The sequence below is a fragment of the Chiloscyllium punctatum genome, chromosome 7 (assembly GCF_047496795.1).
Source record: "Chiloscyllium punctatum isolate Juve2018m chromosome 7, sChiPun1.3, whole genome shotgun sequence".
Lineage (NCBI taxonomy): Eukaryota > Metazoa > Chordata > Chondrichthyes > Orectolobiformes > Hemiscylliidae > Chiloscyllium > Chiloscyllium punctatum.
Window position 1 is genome coordinate 36,879,712 of NC_092745.1, and position 23,584 is coordinate 36,903,295.

Here is a 23,584-nt window from a genome sequence, read left to right on the forward strand (position 1 = left end):
CAAAGGTGCAGCAATCTCTTCCCTCACTAACCTTGGATGCATCCCGTCTGGCCTTGATGTTTTTCAAAATTTCCAGCACATCCTCCTTCTTAACATCAACCTGTTCGATCAGATCGGCTTGTTTCACACTATCTTCACAAACAAAGTCCCTCTCACTAGTGAATACTGAAGTATTCATTAAGGATCTCCCCTACCTCCTCTGACTCTAGGCACAAGTTTCTTCCACCAACCCTGATCGGCCCCAACCTCACTCTGGCTATCCTCTTGTTCCTCATGTAAATGTAGAACGCCTTGGGGTTTTCCTTAATCCTGCCTGCCAAGGCTTTCTCATGCCCCTTCTAGCTCTCATCAGTCCATTCTTCAGTTCCTTCCTGGCTATCTTGTAACACTGTAGAACCCTGTCCAATCCTTGCTTCCTCATCCTTAATTAAGCTTCCTTCTTCCTTTTGACTAGATGTTCTACATCTCTGGTCATTCAAGGTTCCTTCACCCGACCATCCCTTCCATGCCTCAGTAGACATACCTACCCAGCACTCGCAGCAAGTGCTCCCTAAACAACCTCCACATTTCTAATGTGCATTTCCTGGAGAATATCTGTTCCCAATTTATGCTCCACAGTTCCTGCATAACAGCATTGTAATTCCCGCTGTCCAATTAAATACTTTCCCATACCATCTGCTCCTACTCCTCTCCATGACTGTAGTAAAGGTCAGGATGTAGTGACCACCATTACTGAAACGTTCTCCTACTGAGAGATCTGACACCTGACCAGGTTTGTTGTCAAGCACCAAATCCAATATGGCCTCCCCTCTAGTCGGCCTACCGACATATTGAGTTGGGAATCCTTCCTAGACACACCTGATAAAATCTGCTCCATCCAAACTACTTGCACTAAGGAGATTCTAATCAATATTAGGGAAGTTGAAGTCACGCACGACAACAACCCTATTACTTCTGCATCTTTCTAAAATCTACCTCCCAATCTGCTCATCCATGTCTCTGTTGCTACTGGAGGTCTATAGAAAACTCCCAATAAGATGACTCCTCCTTTCCTGTTTCTGACTTCCACCCATACTGACTCAGTAGACAAACCCTCCTCGATGGCCTCCTTTTCTGCAGCTGTGATACTATCCCTGATTAGCAATGCCACTCCAACGCTTTTACCTCCCTCCCTGTTCCTTTTGAAATATCTTTACCCTGGAACATCCGATAAATATTCCTGTCCCTCTGATATCCAAGTCTCCGTAATGGCCACACATTGTAGTTACAAGTACTGATCCATGGTCTAAGTTCATCCAACTTATTCCTGACAATTCTTACGTTAAAATACACACACTTCAACCCATCACACTGATTGCAACTTTGCCCTATCAACTATCCAGCCTTCCTCACAGACTCTCTGCACACTGTATCTGCCTGTTCACCAGCTATCCTATCCTCTGATCCGTAGCTCCGGTTCCCATTCTCCTGCTGAACTTTTAGTTTAAACCCTCCTGAAGAGCTCTAGCAAACCTCCCCTCAGGATATGGGTGCCCTTCTACTTCAGGTGTAACCTGTTCTCCTCGTACTAGTCCCACCTTCCCCAGGAGGTATCCCAATGGTACACATATCTGAAGCCATTCCTCCTACACCAGCTCAGCAGCTACATGTTCAGCTGCACTTGCGTAGTCTGTGAGGAGCTGATACACTTCTCGCAGATGAAGTCAGCAGAGACACTTACCTCCCACATCCTGTGAGAAGAGCAAGCAACTGTCATAGCTTCCATCCCCTCAGCTTTAAGTTGCCAGAAGAGATTTTTAAAAAACCTCACCGTACCAACCTCTACACAGAATTGTTTTTTGGTTAGAGGAAGAGGATGGGTGGGAGACACTTCATAGACAGTGTTTCGGGTTTAGTCGCTTCCCAAATACATTAGCCCATTTACCTCGCAGTCCCCATGTCCACTTCCGCCTTTGTTCCGCTGATTCATGAGCTGGAGGCTGGTCCAATTGCAACATTTAAGATGCATTTGGATGGGTATATGAATAGGAAGGGTTTGGAGGGATATGGGCTGGGTGCTGGCAGGTCGGACTAGATTGGGTTGGGATATCTGGTCAGCATGGACAGGTTGGACCGAAGGGTCTGTTTCCATGCTGTACATCTCTATGACTCTATTACTTTCCTGGCTCCTCCCTGGCTCATGCTCGCTTGACTCTGCTGGGTTATTTCAATGTCCATTTACAGGAAATTGTAAACTTTTATGCATAATGCCAGGATATAGTCACATTTTAACACTGAAATTAACCAAAGATATTGAGACAGAGTGAAGGAAAGGTTATGAAGAATGTGTTTTGGTAGGTTATTCAACCAGGAGAGGCATTGAAGCCAAGCCTGAACCTGAGCTTACTGTGACCACATAAGCGCATTTCCCATTCAGGAATCACAAATAGGTATCATGGTTGATACACCTGCCTCTGGTTCAATGCTACTGAGGGCAACAGTTACCCTTCCCATCAACTGGTGCCTCAGCTGAGACCAGTTGATTCAGCACAGATGAGGTATTTCATCCCCGGATGTTTTTGGCTGTATGATTCACTCTGGTTATTTTTATCTTGCTTCTGCTTTGTGGGGGCATAGTATAAAATTGTTTACCACAGATTAGTCTTTTGATCCACAAAATGTCTTTTGGGAAGGGTGGGGTGATACAAAATCCACAATACAAACAAAGGATGCGTACTACTGACTCACTGCAACCCTACGTAACAGCCTGGGCACCGTAATCTTGTTGGTTACACGGTGGAGCTCATAAAACAATAGCTTAGCAGAAGCTACACAGCCTAAATTTGCTAGCTACTCCCTGTCCTAGTGAATGGAGATTGGACAGGTTTCCTGCAGCAGAAGCAAAGCTGTGGTGTAAGTGTGAATAAGATCATGGTAATGATGCTCAGTTTAAAATTAGTGAACATTGTTCATCTTGGTAACCTTTTTTTCTTGACGTTCTGAAATTGCGTAAGCACCACAATCAGCAACTACTTGAATCCATTATCAGCAGTACTTGGTACTTGAAACAGATGGGGAAAATGAGATGTACAGCATATTGGAATCTGCTTAACATGCATAATTTCAGAACATTATCTCAACAGTATGCTTATTATTGCTTCCATTTTGTGCAATTTACGTCTGGGTTGAAATTTTGCTCATACAGTATTTAAAAAGAGAAGTCAATCCCCCATTAGGAGAGTGAATAAAAAAAGTCAGCTGGGTCAGAAATTGAGCTGCGCAAACCATGTTTCTCTTCTCAGTGTGGGGAAAATTGGCTGATCTTAACTTGACATGACAATTGCTCTCTGTCCTCTAGAGTGATGGATGAAAAAACAAATTCTTACTCCAGAATCCAAACTCTTTGTGGAGAACATGAGTGTGCAGATGAGAAGAACAGGTTTGCATTCAACTATTGTGTTTCCCACAGTTCAAATCTCACAGTCAACACTTCACATAAGGTACTGCAGCTGATGGACCAGAAGTTGACCAGTGCCAGCAGGATTTACCCCTCGGGATAAGACAACATCGTTATGGGGGAAAGAGAGAAAATTGGGTGGAAGAGGGGGAAGTAAATAGGAAAGCATTTTGGTTATAACTAGTTCAATGTGAACACAAACGTATCATCCCCAAAACAAAGTTGTCTTGGGAGGTGAATCCTCTCTTGGCAATGTGTCAATTTTCTTTTAATTATTTGTTCATAGATTGTGAGGTCACTGCATTGTTCACTACTGTTTGCCTTTGAGAATTTGGTAATGAGCTGCCTTCTTGAATGCTGCAGTCCATCTGATGTGAGGATGTCTACAGCACTGTTCCAAAGATAGTTCCAGGATTGTGACCCAGTGATGAATGGGAACATAGTTCCAAGTCAGCATGGTATGTAGTGTGGAGGGGAACTTATAGGTGGCAGTGTTCCTGTGCCTCCGCTGCCTTTGCCCTTCCAGAACGTTGGAGAATTTGGAAGTTGCAATTGAAGGAGCCTAGGTGCTTAGTTTCTGCAGTGCATCATGTATCTGGTATACACTGCTGCAACTGTGCTTTCATGGTGCAGGAAGTAAATGTTTAAGGTGGTGAAGGAAGGTGGGTGTGGCATTCAATAGGCTACTGGTGGACAGAATGTAAAAGAACTTGTAGATGCTGGACATCCTACGGGGACTCAGAGTGATAAGAGTCCCACAGCACAGCCCAATCTGATCCATGCTGACTGAATGTCCATCCACACTTGGCCCATATCCTGCTAAACCTTTTCTCTCCATATATTTGTGTAAATGTCTTTTAAATGTTGTTAATGTACCCAAATCAAACACTTCCATTGGCACCTCATTCCATATGCGTAATACCCTCTGTGTAAAACATCTGCCATCAGGTTCCCTTTCATTCTTTCCCCTCTAACTTTAAAATGATGCCCTCTAGTCTTCGATTCCCCAACCCTGGGAAAAAGACTGAGTACACCCTATCCATGCCTCTCATGATCTTAACTACTTCTATAATGTACCCCCTCAGTCCCTAACGCTCTAAAGAAAAATGTCCCAGCTTGTCCAACCGCTCCCTAGACTTCAGACCATTGTGTCTTGGAAATAATCTTGTAAATTTTTTCTGCACTCTTACCAGATTAATAACATCCTTCCTATAGCAAGGTGAGAAAAACTGAACACAATATTCCAAGTGCGACCTCACCAATGTCCTGTACAACTGCAACATAACTTCCCAACTTCGATACTCAATGCTCTGATTGATGAAGGCCAGCATACCAAAAGCCTTCTTCACTGCCCTGAATACTTATGACTCAAATTTCAGAGAACCATGAACCTGAACTCTCTGGTTGTTTACACTCCTTAAGGCCTGACCATTCACCATGAAACTCCTACCTTGATTTGACTTTCCAAAATGTAAGACCTCACACTTATCTGTATTAAACTCCATTTGCCATTTCTCGGCTCACTTCCCCAGCTGATTAAGGTCCTGCTGCAAGTTCTGATAACCCTTCTCACTATCTATGATGCCACCAATTCTGGTGTCATCTGCAAATTTACTAATCACGCCTTGTACATTCTCATCGATAACAAACAGTAATGGGCCCAGCACCGACCCATGAGGTACACTACCACTCACAGGCCTCCAGTTCGAGAAACATCCTTCCACTATTACCCTCTGCTTCCCTCCATCAAATCTACTGTGTATCCAATTTGCCAGCTCCCCCTGTATTCCTTGCGACCTCACCTTCCAGAGCAGCCTACCTTATCAAAGGCCTTAATGAAATCCTTATAGACTACGTTTAACGCCCTGCTCTCGTAAACCTTCCTGGTCACTTCATAAAAGGACTCTAACAAACTTAACAAGCATGATCTCCCATGCTAAAAGCCATGCTGACTATTCCTAATCAAACCTCGTCTTTCCAAATGCATTTATATCATATCTCCAGAATCTTCTCAAGTAATTTACCTACCTACCACGGATGTTAAGCTGACTGGTCTGTAGTTCCCAGGCTTTTCTTTGCAACCCTTCTTGAACAATGGCACAACATACACTACCCTACAGTCTTCCAGGACCTCACCTGTGGCTAATGATACAAAATTATCAGCCCGGGCCCTCACAATTTCTTTTCTGGCCTCTTGTAGTATTCTTGGATATATCTGATCAGGACAAGGAGATTTATTAACCATCATACATTCTAGTACGTCCAACACCTCCTCTGCTATGATATGGATTGCCCCCAAGATATGACCACTAACTTCCCCAAGTCTTCATGTCTTTCTCCATGGTAAACAGAGAGGAGAAATATTCATTGAGGATCATGCCCATCTCCTGCAGTTCCACACATACATGTCCACTTTGGTCCTTACTAGCTCTCTCACTAGAACTCACTTACTATTCTCTCACTAGTTATTATTTTTCCTTTAATATAAATGACTGCTTGGGATTCATCCTAATGTTCTCAGTCAAGGTTAATTTGTACCCCCTTTTTGCCCTCCGCGTTTTCTTCTTCAGTAGACTCCTGAATCCACCATATACCTCCAGGGTTTCCCTTGATCCCATTTACCTGTACCTGAGCCAAGCCTCCTTTTTTCTGGTCAAAGCCTCAATATCTCGTCATCCATGGTTCCCTATTCCTGTCAAGCTTGTCCTCCATCCTCACAGAAACATCTAGACTTTGAACTCTAGCTATCTGACTTTTAAAGGCCTCCCACGTGCCAGAGGTCCCTTTGCCTGCAAACAAACTACGCCAATCAACCCCTGCAAGCTCCTGTCTAATTCCATCAAAATTTGTCTCGCCCCAATTTAGAAATTGAACCTGTGGACCAGTTTTGTTCCTCTCCATAACTATTTTCAAATTAATAGAACTATGTTCACTGGTCCCAAAGTGCTCCCCCACTGTCGTCACCTTCACTTGTTCTGCCCTTTTTCAGAAGAGTATGTCATGTTTTGTCCCTTCCCAAATAGGATCCATTACATACTGCTTGAGGAAACCTTCCCGAACACCCTTAACAAATTCCACCCCATCTAAGCCCTGAATGCTCAGGCAGCCCCAGTCTACATTAGGAAAATTAAAATTCCCATACAATGACAACCCTATTGTTCCTGCAAGTCTCCCCAATCTCCCGCATATTTGTTCCTCTAATTCCCGTTGACTATTTGAGGGCCTATAGTACAACCCTTATAACGTCACCATCTCCTTCTCATTTCTTAGCTCCACCCACAAAGCCTCACTGGATGATCTTCAGTTATTTCATCTTGCATTACTGCTGTGATATTTGCCTTAATCAAAAATGCAACTCCCCCTCCCGTCTTTCCACAACCTCTGTTCTGCCTGAAGCACCTGTACCCTGGCACATTAAGTTGCTACTTCTGTCCCTCCCTTAACCATTTCTGTAACGTCTATAATATCCCAGACCACACACCTATCCATGCCGAGTTCACCAGCCTTACCGGTCAGTCCTCTTGCATTGAAATAGATGCAATTTAATCCAATAGGCATTCCTCGCTCCCCGTCATTTTCCAGCTTGACCTGTCTCTTCACTTTACTATTTTTGATTACTGTATCTCCTTCCAGTCTCTTACTTCCCTCCTTGCTGTTGACGATCCCACTCCCCCTGCCAATCTAGTTTAAACCCTCCCTTGTAGCACGAGCAAACTTGCTCACCAAGATATTGGTCCCCCTCCAGTTCCGGTGCAACTTATACCTCTTGAACAGATCACCTCTGCCCCAGAAAAGATTCCAATGATCTCAAAATCTGAATCCCTGCTCCCTGCATGAATTGTTTAGCCACACACTCATCTGCTTCCCCTCATTAGCATGTGGCACTGGAAGTAATCTGGAGATTACCACTGACGGAGTCCTGGTTTTTAACTTGTTTCCTAGCTCTCTATAATCACTCCGCAGGACCTCATCCCTATTTCTACTTAAGTCATTTGTGAGAACATACACAATGACTTCTGGCTGCTCCCCCTCCCCCTTGAGAACACTCTCAAAAGAGAATTCCCAGACTCCGACAGGCTCTTGTAGTCATGATATTTATAATGACTGATCCAGTTCAGTTTCTGGTTAATGATAGTTAATAATAATCCCCAAGCTCTATGTTGTGGGTGGATTTCACAATGCTAATGCCAAGAATGTCAAAAGGGAGATTGCTGGATTCTGTCTTACAGAAGATTGCCTGGTACTTGCGTGGTGCAAATGTTATTTGCAACACAAGAAACAAAAACATGCTGCATCTTCATTTCAAACAGATTGGAGAAGTTAAACAGACACGCACTTAATTCCTTTGGAATGTAGAAAACTAGTGTATACATAGTCTTGACATTTACCTATGAGTACCAGAGCTGCAAGCAGTACAACAAAAATTCCGAAGTACATTCCCACTCTGAATATGGTCCACGCTGGGGCTGGCTGTAAAAAAAAGAATATGAGGTAGATAAGATAGGGTAAAGTAGATAGAAACAATGCTTTAATTCTTACTGAAACAACTCTGTACATTCCTAAACAGCAATAATTCACTTGGATGAACTCCTCGCATAAATCTTTACTTAAGTTTTAAAATATACAAGATACACTGTATCCAAATGATTTAACAACAACAATGGGATGATATTTTTACTGGTTCTTTGTAAAGGTACAAACAGCTGCAAGAAAAACATGTCTCTAAAATCTATGGAATTCTAAGTAGTTTTTAACCCGATACATAATCCCTGCACCAAACCTGTACGACATGTAATCATGCAGTTAGATTGTCAACACCTCTCACTTTTCAAGACTGGCTGCCATTGGGTCCATATACTGTAGTGTTACAACGCCAGCCTGTATTGAATTTACCCTTAAAAGAACTTGAACTGAGCATGAATTGGCATTAGAGTGATAAATATCAGTTGATGAACATAAAATTGATAATTCTGTGAATTCCACCTAGATCTTTTACTTCTTGGACCGAGGTTTAAGAGTGGCTAACATCTCCTGGTCAAGGATTCAAAATGAATGGAGCTTGGATAGTGTCAACCCAGTTAGAAATGAGGAAAGATCCATAATTCAAACATTGTCCTGAATTGATAATCCCAACAGAGCGAGACTGATACTGGAAATGGACTACATCCTATTAACTTTTATAGGGTTATGCTCGGAAATGTGGGGTTACAGAGGTGCGTTGTTGGGGAGAAAGTAGAGCATGCTTCACTTTGCATCTCAACATGCTATACCTGACCGAGGAGTGTTCAATGATGACAATATATACTCTAAATTGAAACAGTACTGTTTACCAGCTACAGATATCAAAATTTACATTTCTATAGCACCTTTCATTTCAAGACATGCTAAAACACATCACAGAACATCAAAAATTCTGAAGTACAGAAACTGTTAAATAGGCAAACCAGCTAATTTGCAAACAGCAAATGCAAACATTTCACAAATAGCAAAGAGACAGATAGCAGTTTATCTACTTTGGTACTGCTGTTTGAGGGGGTAAATGTTGTCTCTATACGAGGAAAAACTTCATTTCTCTTTTAGTCTGCAAAACTGAGCTAATTAAAAGAAAAATCATTGTTTTAATCCTAACTCATCGCAAGACCTGTCAAAAATCATCCATAGCACCTGAACTACATTTGGTCCTGGTTTGGCAATGCTTCAGATTTAGCACTTGCAACCTAATGTTTAAATTCCTCCATTCCTTTCTCTGTAACCTACTCCAACCTTCCATTAAGATGTTATTCCTCCAATTTTTACCTATTGTGTAGCTCCAATTTCTATCCTTCACTGGATTTTTATAATGAATGTCTGTACCTAAGTAATCTTCCTGCAAAGAACCTTGTAACGTTTTACTACATGAAATAAACTTTAGAAATGTAAAATTTTGCAATCAAACACCGTGATGGGGCTATATTTGCCTCTTGAGGGGGCTGTCAAGGCGTCAGTTTCATGCTCCCTCTGAAAGACAGCACCTATGACAATAGCACTCTTTCTCTGTACTGCTTTGCAGTCTCAGTCTCCAAAAACAATGAGAGAAATGAAAGCTACTGCACTATAAGCTTAATGTAACCTGAGCAGCTCCAAGGGGTGGTACTCGTAACCTCTTCATGGCTTTCTGCCTGTCACCTCCTTCCAATTCTGCGGTCACAAGAGCCTACCAAGCAAAACAGATCAGAATTAATCTTGCTAGAAAATATGAAATAAAAAAGTGAGTAATTGGTCATTAAATCTTAAGTAACTAATTCCACAACTGGTACTTATTAGTTATTTTTCTGCTTTGCAATGGTCAGATTTATTTCAAATTCCTAGAGGCCAACAGCAGATGTTTTATCAGTGAGCAGCATGCTGAGCTGTAAGTAGACATTAAGAGTTGATCAAGTGAAGTAGGACTCAAGTCAGATATTGACATGGGCCAGTTCTGAGGAAGGGTCATTCGACCTGAAACATTAACTCTGATTTCTCTCTATATATGCTGCTAGATCTGCTGAGCTTTTCCAGCAATTTCAATTCTTGTTTCTGATTTACAGAAACCGTATTGACATTTGGCTTTTATTGTCATGACAGGTTTGGCAAACTCAGAGTGTTGTCTTGCTGTGCAACCGTATGAAGTAGGCTGGAAGATTTATCACAACTGCGCTCACCCTGTCTCCATTTGAGACTGCTCTCATTATTCTGCTTTGATTCAGCAAATCATTCCATCTGTTTAATTCAGATTTGAACCTGTAACTTATGGGTTGCTGGTCTAACACCACAAACACTACTACATTAATTCAATGTGAAGTTATACTACTTATGAACTCATGGAATTAGATAAAATAGTAACATATCTGAAGTGATGTTGGCCAGATATACTGAAACATAATTAAGTTAAATAAATTTACATCTTGAATTACTGTCCTTGGATTACAAGGATTACTCTCCTTGAAGCAGAGAAGATTTGATAGATGTTGAAAATTATGAATAATCCTGGTGATTGACTAGCAACCAGCAAGAAAGTATGTTATCTAACTGGCAAAGATTGAGAAGAGAGAGGTGGAGTTTTTATATATGCAAAATACGATATTTTGGAATGCATTGCTTGAATGGGTGGTGGAAGCAGATTCACAATTAAGTTTAATAAAAGAATTAGATGGATATTTTAAAGCAATTAACTGAGAAACTGGATTAGTTAGACCATTCTTTTAAAGTGCTGACCCATCCAGGAAGGGCTGAATGATCTTTATCAGTGTTATGTGCTTCTTTAAATAAATTAAGAATACTTAGCAAGGATTCTGTGATTATTTGCCGTGGTGTGGGATGAAGGTGCTCATACATCTTTGTAATTTCCCCGCACATGTCCTTTTCTATATTTTTCCCTCTGGTCAGAGGTCTATAGAACATAACCAGTACTGTAATTATATGTTTTGCTTCTTAACAATGCAAATACATGGTTACAGGTTCACGTATAGAGCACTGAAATTGAGTCAGTTGTTTCAGCAGAGATTGGAAAATATTTCAGGCTATAGAAAATTAACTTGGTCAAGAAAGAGAGAGCCCCTAGCATTATTCAAGCTGTGGACAGAGCACTTTAGAGAGGATCGTTGAACCTTCATTCTACCTCACTGTGTAGGACAATCTTTGCCTCTTACCTCTGTCTCACTGATGAGCTGGGTGATTTTCTTGCAGGTATAGAATGGAGCCACCTCTACATGTGCCACTCTCCAGTCAGCACCACGGCTTGTCTCCAGCATCTTATCATGCTTTTTCAGAATCTTTCGAAAACCGGTGAAATTCAGATTCTATGCGAAAGTAAAAGCAGCAGGCTATTTAAAAAAGCACTGATTGGTTTTTAGCATAATTATTAAATAGCTACTGCTCATCTGTTGCATTCCAGACACACAGCAATCTGGTTGACTCTCGACTGTGCTTTGAAACCATCAAGCAAACCACTGAGTTGTACAAAACTGTAACAAAGAAGTATAAACATCAACCTCAGCATTTGGAGACAAGAAAAAGCATACCCGGCCAAGATGTGCTCACTGAAACATCTATGGAATTACACTAGACTTTAGGAAAACCGACCCAAAGTGTATCCATCGACTCAAGTGCCTTTATTATCATTACTAAGCAGCTTCTATTTCATCAGACTACATGAAATCTCATGGCATCAGGTCAAACATGGATAAGAAAACCTCCTGATTATCATCTCCTTTGGCTGGTGAATCAGTACTCAAACGTGTTGAACACCATTTGGTAGAAGCAGCATGGCTCAGAATATTTTCTGGGTGAGAGATTTTAATGTTCACCAGCAAGAGTGGCTCAATCACATTATTATTGACTGAAACTTGAGTTCTGAATAATATGGTTACATACTTGACCTACAGTAAATGATAAAAGAAAACAGTCAACTAAGATACCACTCTCCGGGAAGTTCCAAGCAGACCTCATCCTCATCAATCTCTCTGTCACAGCTTCATCTATTTGGATCATCGGACAGATCTTGTAGAAGCAAAGCTCTTCACACTCAGAACACCTTGCATAGTACTGAGCAGCGTTTCTACTTAGCCAAGGCTTTTGACAAGGTCTTGCACAGGAGACTGATTAAGCTGGTAACAGGCCATGGGATCAAGAGCAATTTTTAAATGAAACCCAAAATTGGTTTAGTCAAAGGAAGCAAATGATAAAAGGTTAGTTTTGTAACTGGAATCCTATGTCCAGTGGTGGAACAGAGCTCAGTGCTGTATAGTCTGTTCTGCTATAATGTGGTAGCTGCATTCTCATGCGACCTTGTGTTATAGAAAATCACACAATAGAAATAACAGGGCCTGTGGGGAAAAACAGGTTTGAGCGAACCACCAAAAATATCAGTAAAAACCAAAACAAAAATAGCAGTTAGCCGAATGCAAACAATAGCACAGTCGAAGTAAATGTTAAAATCGTATATCTTAATGAAATAATACAATAAATGTATTTAAGAGGTTTCTGAGTTACGCTACTGTATTAAGACAAGGGCTAAGGGTCATCATTAGTTTCTGGTGCAGTTCTGGGTGCAGAGTTATGAAGAAAGAGAATACTTAGTCCTGAAGTGGATGGCTGTATTTCATTGTCCTCAGACTGTTTCTTGGGGGTTGGCTTAAAAAAGGCTTCTAGTTTTTGCTGCTTTGCCATCTTTCCTCTATGATGAAGAAACTGTTCATAGAGTGCCAGATAAGACTTTATGTCACAAACTGCCTACCTGCTGCATTCTGCATTGTAGCCATTGTCTTCTAAGATTTGCAACTGTATCTCAACTTCTCTCAGGATAGAAGACAAAAGAGAAGTGGAAAGTTCTCATGGTATTTCAACCTGGACCTCATTGTCTTCATCCTGAGCTTCAACTTCCCCCAGAGCAACAAGTTGCTGTAGATAAGTCCACTTCTTCAAATTCAACTTGCTTTGCAAGAATGACACAATCTTCTTTGATTGCTGGAAGCTCCTCTGAGGTTCAATGCCTTCAAAATCATGAAGGAAATCTGGGAGTAGCTTCCGCCAAACTGCATACAAGCAGTCCTTACTCACATCACCCCAAGCCTCCACAATCAGTCAATAGCATTTTTAATGTTAAAGCTCTTTCAGAATTGAAGAACACAGTCCTCTTTATCCCCCTCAGTAGCTGCAAAGAGCTTCCTGAATGTGCGACTTAAATAATAAGCTTTAAAAGCTGCTAATGTCCCCTGGTCCCATGGGTTGAATGAGAGTGGTTGCATTTAGAGGTAGAAGTAGCACTTTGATGTCTTCAGAAAGCTCACCAATTTTGGGAGCATGGCTTAGTGCATTGTGCTGAATGAGGAGAACCTTGAAATCCAAATTTTGTCTCCTGTAATAATTTCTAAAAACATCCTCGAAACATCAAAAATAAGGGCAGAAAAAAAACTACACCGTCATCCAATGTCTTTTGCTCGACTTAAGGTAACAAGGGATGCAATTGCGTATTAGCCAACAGGAGTTTGAGTCTTTAAAATATCATTCCCTAATTCACCAATCGCGTTACAGCCAAATTGCATTCATGAAACGCGCGTTATAGGAGAATGACCTATATCCCTTGCTATTTCTAATATACATTAATAATCTAGACATCAGTATAGGAGGTGCAATCCAGATTACATGAAAAATTCGTCATGTGGTAAATAGCAAGGAGAGGCACACAATGTACATGGGCTCTTCAGATTGGCAAAACACTGGAAAATACAATTTAATCCTGAAAAATGTGAGGTGTTGCATTTTAGGAGCACTAACAAAGGAAGAGAGTACACGAATGACAGGACCTCAGAAAGTACTAAAGATCAGAGAGACTTTGGTGTGCATTCCCAAAGATCCTCAAAGGCAACAGGGCAAGTAAATAAAGTGGCTCAAAAGGAACATGGGATGCTTTCCTCTATTCGCCGAGGCATTGAAATCACCGCAGGGAGGTTATGGCCGAGAGGGACCTGATAGAAGTATACAAAATTATGAGGTCTACAAACATATGAGGGTGTAGACTTGACTGACAGAGAGAAACATTCCCTCTTAATAAAGAGGTCAACAACCAGGAGCCATAGACTTAACGTAAGAGGAAAGTGGAGCCTATCTCTAGCTTGCTGCTGGAAAGGGTGGTAGGGTGGGAACCCTCAAAACATTTAAGTATTATTTAGATAAATTGAAGTGCCATAGGCTATAAGGCACATATAATGGGATTGCAGTGGACAGGTGCTTGATGACTAGCACAGGCACAATAAGCCAAAGAGCATCCTTCCACACTGTAAAACGTTTTGAACTCTATTTCTAAAATTCCAGCTGAGACAGATTCAAAACAGATTACATAGCTCAAAACTGGGCTGGACATCTACAAAGATCTTGAGCCATCATCATCAACATATTTGCATTCCTCCACAATGTGTCATTGTCATACAGCTACCAAATCAGAGGAACAACACTGGAGGAGTGTGAAACAGCATACAGGTTGACCTGCTATAATATGCATTTCGTCAACACAAATTCGCTATAACATGATTGATAAATTGGGGACACTGTCCCCAAAGCGCTAACTTTTAAATGTGTGTTGGCTGTAACCCAATTACACCTCCAACACTTTAAGCGCTGTTTCTAAAGTGTGGTTTTTCTAAAATGTGGGGTTGTATAAAAATGCAAACTTCATGTTATACAAGAACTACCTGTATTAGGTACAAAATCTAGCATACCTGAAAACGAGATGCCAACCTCATTCAGTTATACAGATTAATTCTGTGCTAAGCACAAAATCAGGATGTTATCATTAGAGTTAAGTAATCTCATTCTCAACTGACCTGCAGCCTGTCACGCCCACTCACGAATGGGTAGGAACCATGAAACAACCAGTGGAAAGGTGGCTTCAAGGGCAATCCCATGCCTGATTATGGAAGCGCTTAGAATGTGAATGGAAGGCAAAGTCCAAGAGGGCATGAACATTTTCAAGCAGGCGTGGGTGATCAATGTTCTCAGAGTTCTCTCGCATCACAGATGCCACTATTTAGATTCGCTCTAGGTAATAAGAAATTGCTGAGTACAACGGATACACTAAAGGTTAGTCAAAGGAAAACAGTTGTGGCTGTTGAAGGACAATCACCTCAGTCCAGGGCATTGTTGCAGGGATATCTCTTGGTTAGCATGCTAGTCTCAATGCCCTAAGCTAATTGATCAATGAGTTTCCCACGAACAAAAAGTTAGTAGGTAGAGATAACAGCACAGTGCTTACTTCAATTTTGAACTCAACTCATGACACAATCCATTCTTGCATGAAATAAGACTGATAAAAATAATAAAAGGGGCTGTTAAATAACACTAATACCACATAGAGATGGTATTGGCTGACCCCTAAGGAGAATGAGCCCAACTGAGTGAACAAGTTAGACCAAAAGATCTGTTTCTGTGCTGTACATCTCAATGACTCTATATGGACTACAATGGATCACTACCATATTCTTGAGGGCTATTACAGATAGCCAATCAATGATGCTAATAACATCCACATTCTGTGAATGAAATTATAAGTGACTGCTGAAGGCAGTTACCTATGAACATAACAGCAGGCTTCCTTTCAGGAGAAACTTAACTTTGCAACCGCAGTTGAGACCCGAACTGCAGCGATTAAATACAGTTAACATGTTAAAATGCCATATCTTTACCCACTGGAGAGCATAAATAAATACAGTGACTACCAAATAACCAGCAGGGATTCTGACTGTTCCTTAAAAAGTACAACTGTATAGACTTATGCACTTAATGGTAAGGTCCTAAGGGTTCTAGAATCTCTCTCTTCTGCAAAGCTAATTGCTCATACCATCGATGACATACAGAATATTGACAAAGAGTTGAAAAGAGAAGTTTTTTAAAATCAAAATACTCTGTAAAAATCTGTATGGAGACATCAACACATTAAATATTATTGTTAACTTTAAAATTAAATTCAGAACATTGCAAGGAAATTACAAGAGAGGTAAGCAATTTGGAGCATCTTAATCCAACTCACCAGAAAGCTGAAAGTTTTCACAACGCAGCTCCCAACTTGGTTGACTTAAATTCAGGAGAAAGTGAGGACTGCAGATGCTGGAGATCAGAGCTGAAAAATGTGTTGCTGGAAAAGCGCAGCTGGTCAGGCAGCATCCAAGAAGCAGGAGAATCGATGTTTCGGGCATAAGCCCTTCTTCATTCCTGCTCCTTGGATGCTGCCTGACCTGCTGCGCTTTTCCAGCAACACATTTTTAAATGCAGGGTTTATGTTTCTACTCATCCATCCAGGAGTCTATAATGTGTAGTTGCATTGAGTGGAGAGCACCTTCCTCATATCAATCTTAAATTTACCCGATCAGCTAGTTTAACCTCTCAACTGCAAGAGATTTCAAGTTAACTTCTCAAACTTACCTTGTCCACCTCATTGTCTGAACTCTCTGCAATACGACCTCGCGTAATCTTCTTTACAAGCTGAAAGCCTAAATGCAATCCAATCTTTCTTCCCAGTTTAGACCTCTGACGTTGCAATCAGACTCGTGATTTTTCTCTACGTGGCCTACTTCAATGGTTCCCTTGTATCTCAGTGACAAGAATTAGCCATGGTACTTGAGTTGGAGTTGACTAGAGCATTGTATAGTTTGATTACACTGTCCTCTGACTTTAACTTGGCTGTTGGGATGTTTTCACAGAATGTGTTAATGATGCAGTGCAATAGGCAGGCATCTGGCTCCCTGTGCTCATGCTGGTCTTTAAAAGAGCAGTCCAAGTTTGACCCTTTTTCCTGACTTTCCTCTGTAAATCCTTTTCTGACAATTATTTATTTAATTTCCTTTCAAAAATTAATATTGAATGTACTTCTACAATGTCATCAGGAAACATATTCTAGAAAAAAAAAGGTTTGTCTAAATTTTTCACAGTCTCTGGTTCTTTTGCCAATCCCCTCAAAAGCATAGTTCAACATTCTATTGGTATCGTTAACCAATGGTTTAGTTGCACAATGAGCCCAATATCTACCAATATCTCACTTATTGTTTCTTGTGGGCAGTACCTTGCATCTGTCTGCATTAAATTTCAACAGCAAATTTACGTTTCTTTTCCTGCTTGGTGCAATTGGTTTGAAGAAATCACAGATAGGGAAGGGAAGGGAAGGCTGCCGAACTATAGGCAGACTCTTTTTGTTTGACGTGCAGTTGTAAATCACTGGCTTAGAAGTACCCCAGACCTGGTTGAGTTAAACTCTCCTTGTAGCAACTAGGAAACAGAAATCCCAAAAGACGGTAAGTCTTCACCACACCCCACCCAAACAACAATACTTCCACATTCCTAGGAATCTGTTATTCCACAGAGAGATTAAGTTTTTCAATTCCCTCTTATCCTCATAATTATTTAGTGGCATATTAATAAAAATGTTCTGCAGTGATTGAACTAGCACTGCACTTCAGAATATTGATAGCAATGTTACTGCAGGATCATCAAATGGCCAGTAATTTCACTTTAATTTACATGAACATGCATGAAATTGACAATTCTTTTCAAAATTTGCTGTATTTGGATATTAATGGTGAAACTGTAATTATTTTCCTTTATCCTGATCGTTACAACAAGACATCAGAAATTATCCTCCTTAGTCTTTGCCGGACACTCAATTGTATCTGTGAAAGTAAAGTCCATTTCTTTCATCATCACTGAGCTGGTTCCAAACAGCACAGTCCAAGTTGCCTACATCAAATGGACCTGGTGGTTATTACCTTCCCAAGGCTGATTAGAGATAGGTAGCAAATACTGGCCGTCAAATGCTATCAATATCTACACCCCATGAATGAATAAATTAAAAGAAAAAAAATCATAGATTTTGCTACTAATTGAATCAATCTTTTTATTGGGTGTTTTTCAGTGTGCAGGTCCTCTGTGAACTGTAAAATAGCAAGCATCATGTTGTATTTTTCACTTTTACCTGCTCATCTGTTTGGTTTTATTTACAAGTGTAAGATGCTCTGCTTACAATTTCAATTTGAAGAAAAGGATTTCATTCAGAAATGTTCATTTTCTCTTTCAGTCTCTGGCAGTGCATTCAAGAACTTGCTGTTTGTATTTCATTGGATTGCTACTAAGAATGAGAAAATATTAGAAAATTAAGCTTTTTTGTTACTAGAACAAGACCCTGCCAAAGGAGCAGGTTTGCTAAAAGCAGATGGTTTCCTGTAGTCGTGGTTTCAGGAAAGCAGGCAGACATGATAAATGCAAGAGATGTGGATCAGACGGCAGGAGAACCTTCTTAAAAGAGAGCTATAACACTGTGGGATTCTGTTCCAGGGTTCAGTGGATAGCAAATATATCAAAGAGAAAGAAGTTGAAGACATCTACGAATGGTAGTAAGAGTGAAGATGCAAGAACGTGGAAACAAATGGCATTACAATGCTTTGACGTTTGAAGAAAGTAGATATCAGCAACCTTGTAATTTTGCCACCATATTTATTATCCAGGAAACAGTAGCAATCTGGGGTAAACTAAAATAAATGAAACAGCATGCAGTGAAATAAAACAAAGTGCACAGTGAGATTAAATAATCACAGAAGTATGGAGCTCCAACTCTGGCTGAATACGTTTTTCAAAGTATTTGTACCTGATGTCCTGCTGTCCTATCTAAACCATCTTTTTTTTGGAAAATGAATTAGCAAAAGTACTAAAAGAAAATGGAAACAACCAATTTTATTTAGGGCCCTTGACTTTCTTTCTAGTTTGCAGCAATATCCAGGAGATGGATTACGAATTCCTGGAAACTCCTAGATAATCTCAGATGGCTGGCCAACACTCTGGTTGAAAAAGAATCAGCATCAGAGATTAATACCAGCCAGGATTAAAAAAAGGAAGACTTGGCCAGCCAAGTGATTAGATAAGACAATCTGATGCAAAGATTTACTGGACAGCTAGGAGTAAACAGGCACACACTGGCATTAAAGTAGACAGCTATGCTGGGTTGAAGAAGAAATGGAAATACAAGAACTGTACTAAATATAAAAAGGATTTACAAGGATGAAACCAGAACTACTTTTTCATCTCTGACAGAAAACTAAACATGCTGAAGATGTTTTGTTTTTGACACACAAGTGGACTGATTAGAGTTCTTCAGAATTTGAAAGCATTTTAAAAGGCAAATATAGAAAAAATACATCTACTTTTTGGGTAGGAGACCAAAAATAGGCACTGGATTTTCACAGACAGGAAATTGGAACTAGATCTGTTAATCTTACAAATCTGCTTCTGTTGGGAAACTGACTCAGATTTTTGTGGGAGATCATTGAGATGGAAATAGTTTCTTTAATAAAGCTAGTGGGGGCAAGAATGGAGGTGAGTCAGATGAAGCTGGGTGCTGATTCAGGCAGTCATCACTGAACCTGCTGGTTTTCTAGAGGAATGGAGTTTGTGGCAAAGTCTGTTCCACTGCATCACAGGGTTACAAGATGCCATTGATGAACTGGAGGTCTAGCATAAAGAGATAGGACGAGGCCACCTCATTGTGCAGCAGCAGCATCTCACTATTTAGATAATTTCACCTGTCTCCAATTCCGCCTCTTGTTGCTTCAATGACTCTTCCAGGGCCTTGCTCTCCCCAGGGTTCACCACTCCTCTGAAGGGCTGATATGGCCAAGACACTTGCAATGGAATATTGCAGGGCTGATTGGTAAAAGCACCGGACCCTTGCACACCGAGCCTGTCTTGCCTACATCAGTTGTGAATCTGATATGTAAGCCAGACTTAATGAAAAAGGAGCTGAAAATGTGTTGCTGGAAAAGCGCAGGAGGTCAGGCAGCATCCAAGGAACAGGAGAATCGACATTTCAGGCATGAGCTCTTCTTCAGGAATGAGGAAAGTGTGTCCAGCAGGCTAAGATAAAAGGTAGGGAGGAGGGACTTGGGGGAGGGGCATTGGAAATGCGATAGGTGGAAGGAGGTCAAGGTGAGGGTGATAAGGTGAGGGTGATAAGGTGAGGGTGATAGGCCGGAGTGGGGGTGGGGGCGGAGAGGTCAGGAAGAAGATTGCAGGTTAGGAAGGTGGTGCTGAGTTCGAGGGTTGGGACCGAGACAAGGTGGGGGGAGGGGAAATGAGGAAACTGGAGAAATCGGAGTTCATCCCTTGTGGTTCGAGGGTTCCTAGGCGGAAGATGAGGCGCTCTTCCTCCCCCTACCTTGTCTCAGTCCCAACCCTCGAACTCAGCACCACCTTCCTAACCTGCAATCTTCTTCCTGACCTCTCCGCCCCCACCCCCATTCTGGCCTATCACTCTCACCTCAACCTCCTTCCACCTATCGCATTTCCAACGCCCCTCCCCCAAGTCCCTCCTCCCTACCTTTTATCTTAGCCTGCTGAACACACTTTCCTCATTCCTGAAGAAGGGCTCATGTCCAAAACGTCGATTCTCCTGCTCCTTGGATGCTGCCTGACCTGCTGCGCTTTTCCAGCAACACATTTTCAGCTTTGATCTCCAGCATCTGCAGTCCTCACTTTCTCCTTAATGAAAAAGGACGCAGCTGTCACAGGCAGCTGCAGAGGTGTGTAGCTCCTTTAAGACTGTACTCAGATCCATGCTGAGAAGACAAAGGTAGCTATGACCTGTCTGGAGGGTGAAAATCCTCTTTCACACTGGTACTCAGTCATCTATAAATATCCTTTGCCTCTTCCCTGTTTAAAGTTTATGAGAAGATTTGTAGCTCGGGTGCTTGTTGTTGTGGTTCTGTTCGCCGAGCTGGGAATTTGTGTTGCAGACATTTCGTCCCCTGTCTAGGTGACATCCTCAGTGCTTGGGAGCCTCCTGTGAAGCGCTTCTGTGATCTTTCCTCCGGCATTTGTAGTGGTTTGAATCTGCCGGTTCCGGTTGTCAGTTCCTGCTGTCCACTGTAGTGGCCGGTATATTGGGTCCAGGTCGATGTGTTTGTTAGAATCTGTGGATGAGTGCCATGCCTCTAGGAATTCCCTGCCTGTTCTCTGTTTGGCTTGTCCTATAATAGTAGTGTTGTCCCAGTCGAACTCATGTTGCTTGTCATCTGCGTGTGTGGCTACTAAGGATAGCTGGTCGTGTCATTTCGTGGCCAGTTGGTGTTCATGGATGCGGATCGTTAGCTGTCTTCCTGTTTGTCCTATGTAGTGTTTTGTGCAGTCTTTGCATGGGATTTTGTACACTACATTGGTTTTGCTCATGCTGGGTATCGGGCCCTTCGTTCTGGTGAGTTGTTGTCTGAGAGCGGCTGTTGGTTTGTGCGCTGTTATGAGTCCTAATGATCGCAGTAGTCTGGCTGTCAGTTCAAAAATGCTCTTGATGTATGGTAGTGTGGCTAGTCCTTTGGGTTGCGGCACGTCCTCGTTCCGTTGTCTTTCCCTTAGGCTTCTGTTGATGAAATTGCGCAGGTATCCGTTTTTGGCGAATACATTGTATAGGTGTTCTTCTTCCTCTTTTTGCAGTTCTGGTGTACTGCAGTGTGTTGTGGCCCTTTTGAACAGTGTCTTGATGCAACTTCTTTTGCGTGTGTTGGCGTGGTTGTGTTCGTAATTCAGGACTTGGTCTGTGCGTGTGGCTTTCCTCTATACCTTTGTGGGGAATTCTCCGTTGGGTGTTCTCTGTACCATCACGTCTAGGAATGGGAGTTGGTTGTCCTTTTCTTCCTCTCTAGTGAATCGGATTCCTGTGAGTGTGGTGTTGATGATCCGGTGTGTGTTCTCTATTTCTGTGTTTTTAATGATTACAAAGGTGTCATCCACATATCTGACCCAGAGTTTGGGTTGATTTTGCGGTAAGACTGTTTGTTCTAATCTTTGCCTTACCACTTCTGCTATGAGTCCAGAGATGGGTGAGCCCATGGGTGTGCCATTGATTTGTTCATATATTTGGTTGTTGAATGTGAAGTGTGTTGAGAGGCACAGGTCCAGTAGTTTGAGTATGCCGTCTTTGTTGATAGGTTCAATGTGTTGTTGTCTGCTCTCTATGTCCAGCAAGTTGGCTATTGTTTCTCTGGCTAGGGTTTTGTCGATAGAGGTGAACAGTGCCGTTACATCGAATGAGACCATAGTTTCTTCCTTGTCTATGTGTATATTTCTGATGATGTCCAAGAATTCCTGTGTTGACTGTGTAGAGTGTCTGGATCCGCTGATCAGGTGTTTCAGTTTCTGCTGTAGTTCTTTAGCCAGTTTGTGTGATGGTGTCCCTGGTAGTGATACTATGGGTCTGAGTGGGATGTCTGGTTTGTGCACTTTGGGTAGTTCATAGAACCTGGGGGTGCTGTTGCTTTCAGGTTTCATTCTTTGTAGGTCAAACCTGGTTTTCTGTCTTGTTTTTTTGTAGGTTCCTCAGTGTGCTGTTTATCCTATTGGTGAGCTGTGGGGTGGGGTCAAACTCCCTCTTTTGGTAGGTGTTGGTATCTGCAAGTAGTTGTTGCGCTTTTTGGATGTAGTCTGCATTGCCCAGGATGACCATCATTCTGCCTTTGTCTGCTGGTAGTATGATTATGTTCTTATTGTTTCTTAGTGATCTTAGTGCTTCCCTCTCCTTGGTGTTGAGGTTGTGTGTTTGTCTTTTCCTTGTTATCAGAGGTACGATACTTTATCTCACTGTTTGTTCTGTCTCTTCTGTCAGTCCATTGTTCCTGAGTGTGCATTCTAGTGCTGCTAGGAAGTCTGCTGTCCTGGCGTCCCTGTGGTTGTAGTTGGGTCCCTTGGCCAGTATTGTTCTTTCCGTGTCTGTGAGCTGTCTGTGGGAGAGGTTTCTAACCCAGGTGTGTGTTGTGGTGTCCTCTTTGTTGTGTGTTAGTTTGGCCATTTTTTCGCAGCATGTGGTCTTGTTCTGTCTTATGGTGACGGTCTGTTCTATGATCTGGGTCCATTCCTGATGGTGGTTTTTGAAATTAACGATTTTTGGCACACAATTTCTTGTCTGTATTTGTGAAGTCTGTTGTGAGCGTCTGTAATCATTACCTGGATCATCCTGAATCCGTTCTGCATGGCTGTGTCCCTGGCTTGTGAGTTGACGACTGGTGGTCTGTATCTGACTCATGGTGGAAGGATTCAATTCTTTCGGCATTCATGCAGGAACCGGAGTTGTTCGTATGTGATTCAATCAATAAGCACATTGACCTGGACCCAATATACCGACCACTGCAGCGGACAGCTGGAACTGACAACCGGAAGCGGCAGATTCAAACCACTACAAATGCTGGAGGAAACATCACAGAAGCGCTTCACAGGAGAGTCCCAAGCAATGAGGATGTCACCTAGACAGGGGACGAAACGTCTGCAACACAAATTCCCAGCTCGGCGAACAGAACCACATCTTCCCCATTTATCGTGTACTCAGGATAATATTTTCTTTGTATCCCTGATACCTCTCATGCAGTTCCCTGATGCCTGATGGTTTGTTCTTCTTCTATAGGCTGAAGTTCCTTATCTCCACTGGCTTCAATTTCTGAGAGTAGAGCAACCATTACTAAATATGGATTAGAGATAATCCTAAATGGCACTCGGGAATGCAAACAGCCCTGCCCACTGCTCTGAAGCCATGAGATGGCAGAAGGGTGATAACCCCTTGAACTGGAAATGATCTTAATTCTGACTCTTTCCCTGAGCTTTCATGGGTTATTG

General features: G+C 41.8%; 1 protein-coding gene across 1 annotated transcript in view; it reads right to left on the minus strand.

Annotated features, from left to right (window-relative positions):
* Nucleotides 1-23,584, minus strand: part of LOC140479588 (solute carrier family 53 member 1-like) — a 309,449-nt gene that overhangs the window by 83,242 nt on the left and 202,623 nt on the right. The window contains exons 5-7 of the mRNA XM_072573401.1: nucleotides 11,104-11,253; nucleotides 9,546-9,629; nucleotides 7,825-7,906 (exon numbers count right to left, since the gene is read on the minus strand). Coding sequence (XP_072429502.1) covers nucleotides 7,825-7,906; nucleotides 9,546-9,629; nucleotides 11,104-11,253 — 316 coding nt within the window. The remainder of the gene's footprint in view (nucleotides 1-7,824; nucleotides 7,907-9,545; nucleotides 9,630-11,103; nucleotides 11,254-23,584) is intronic.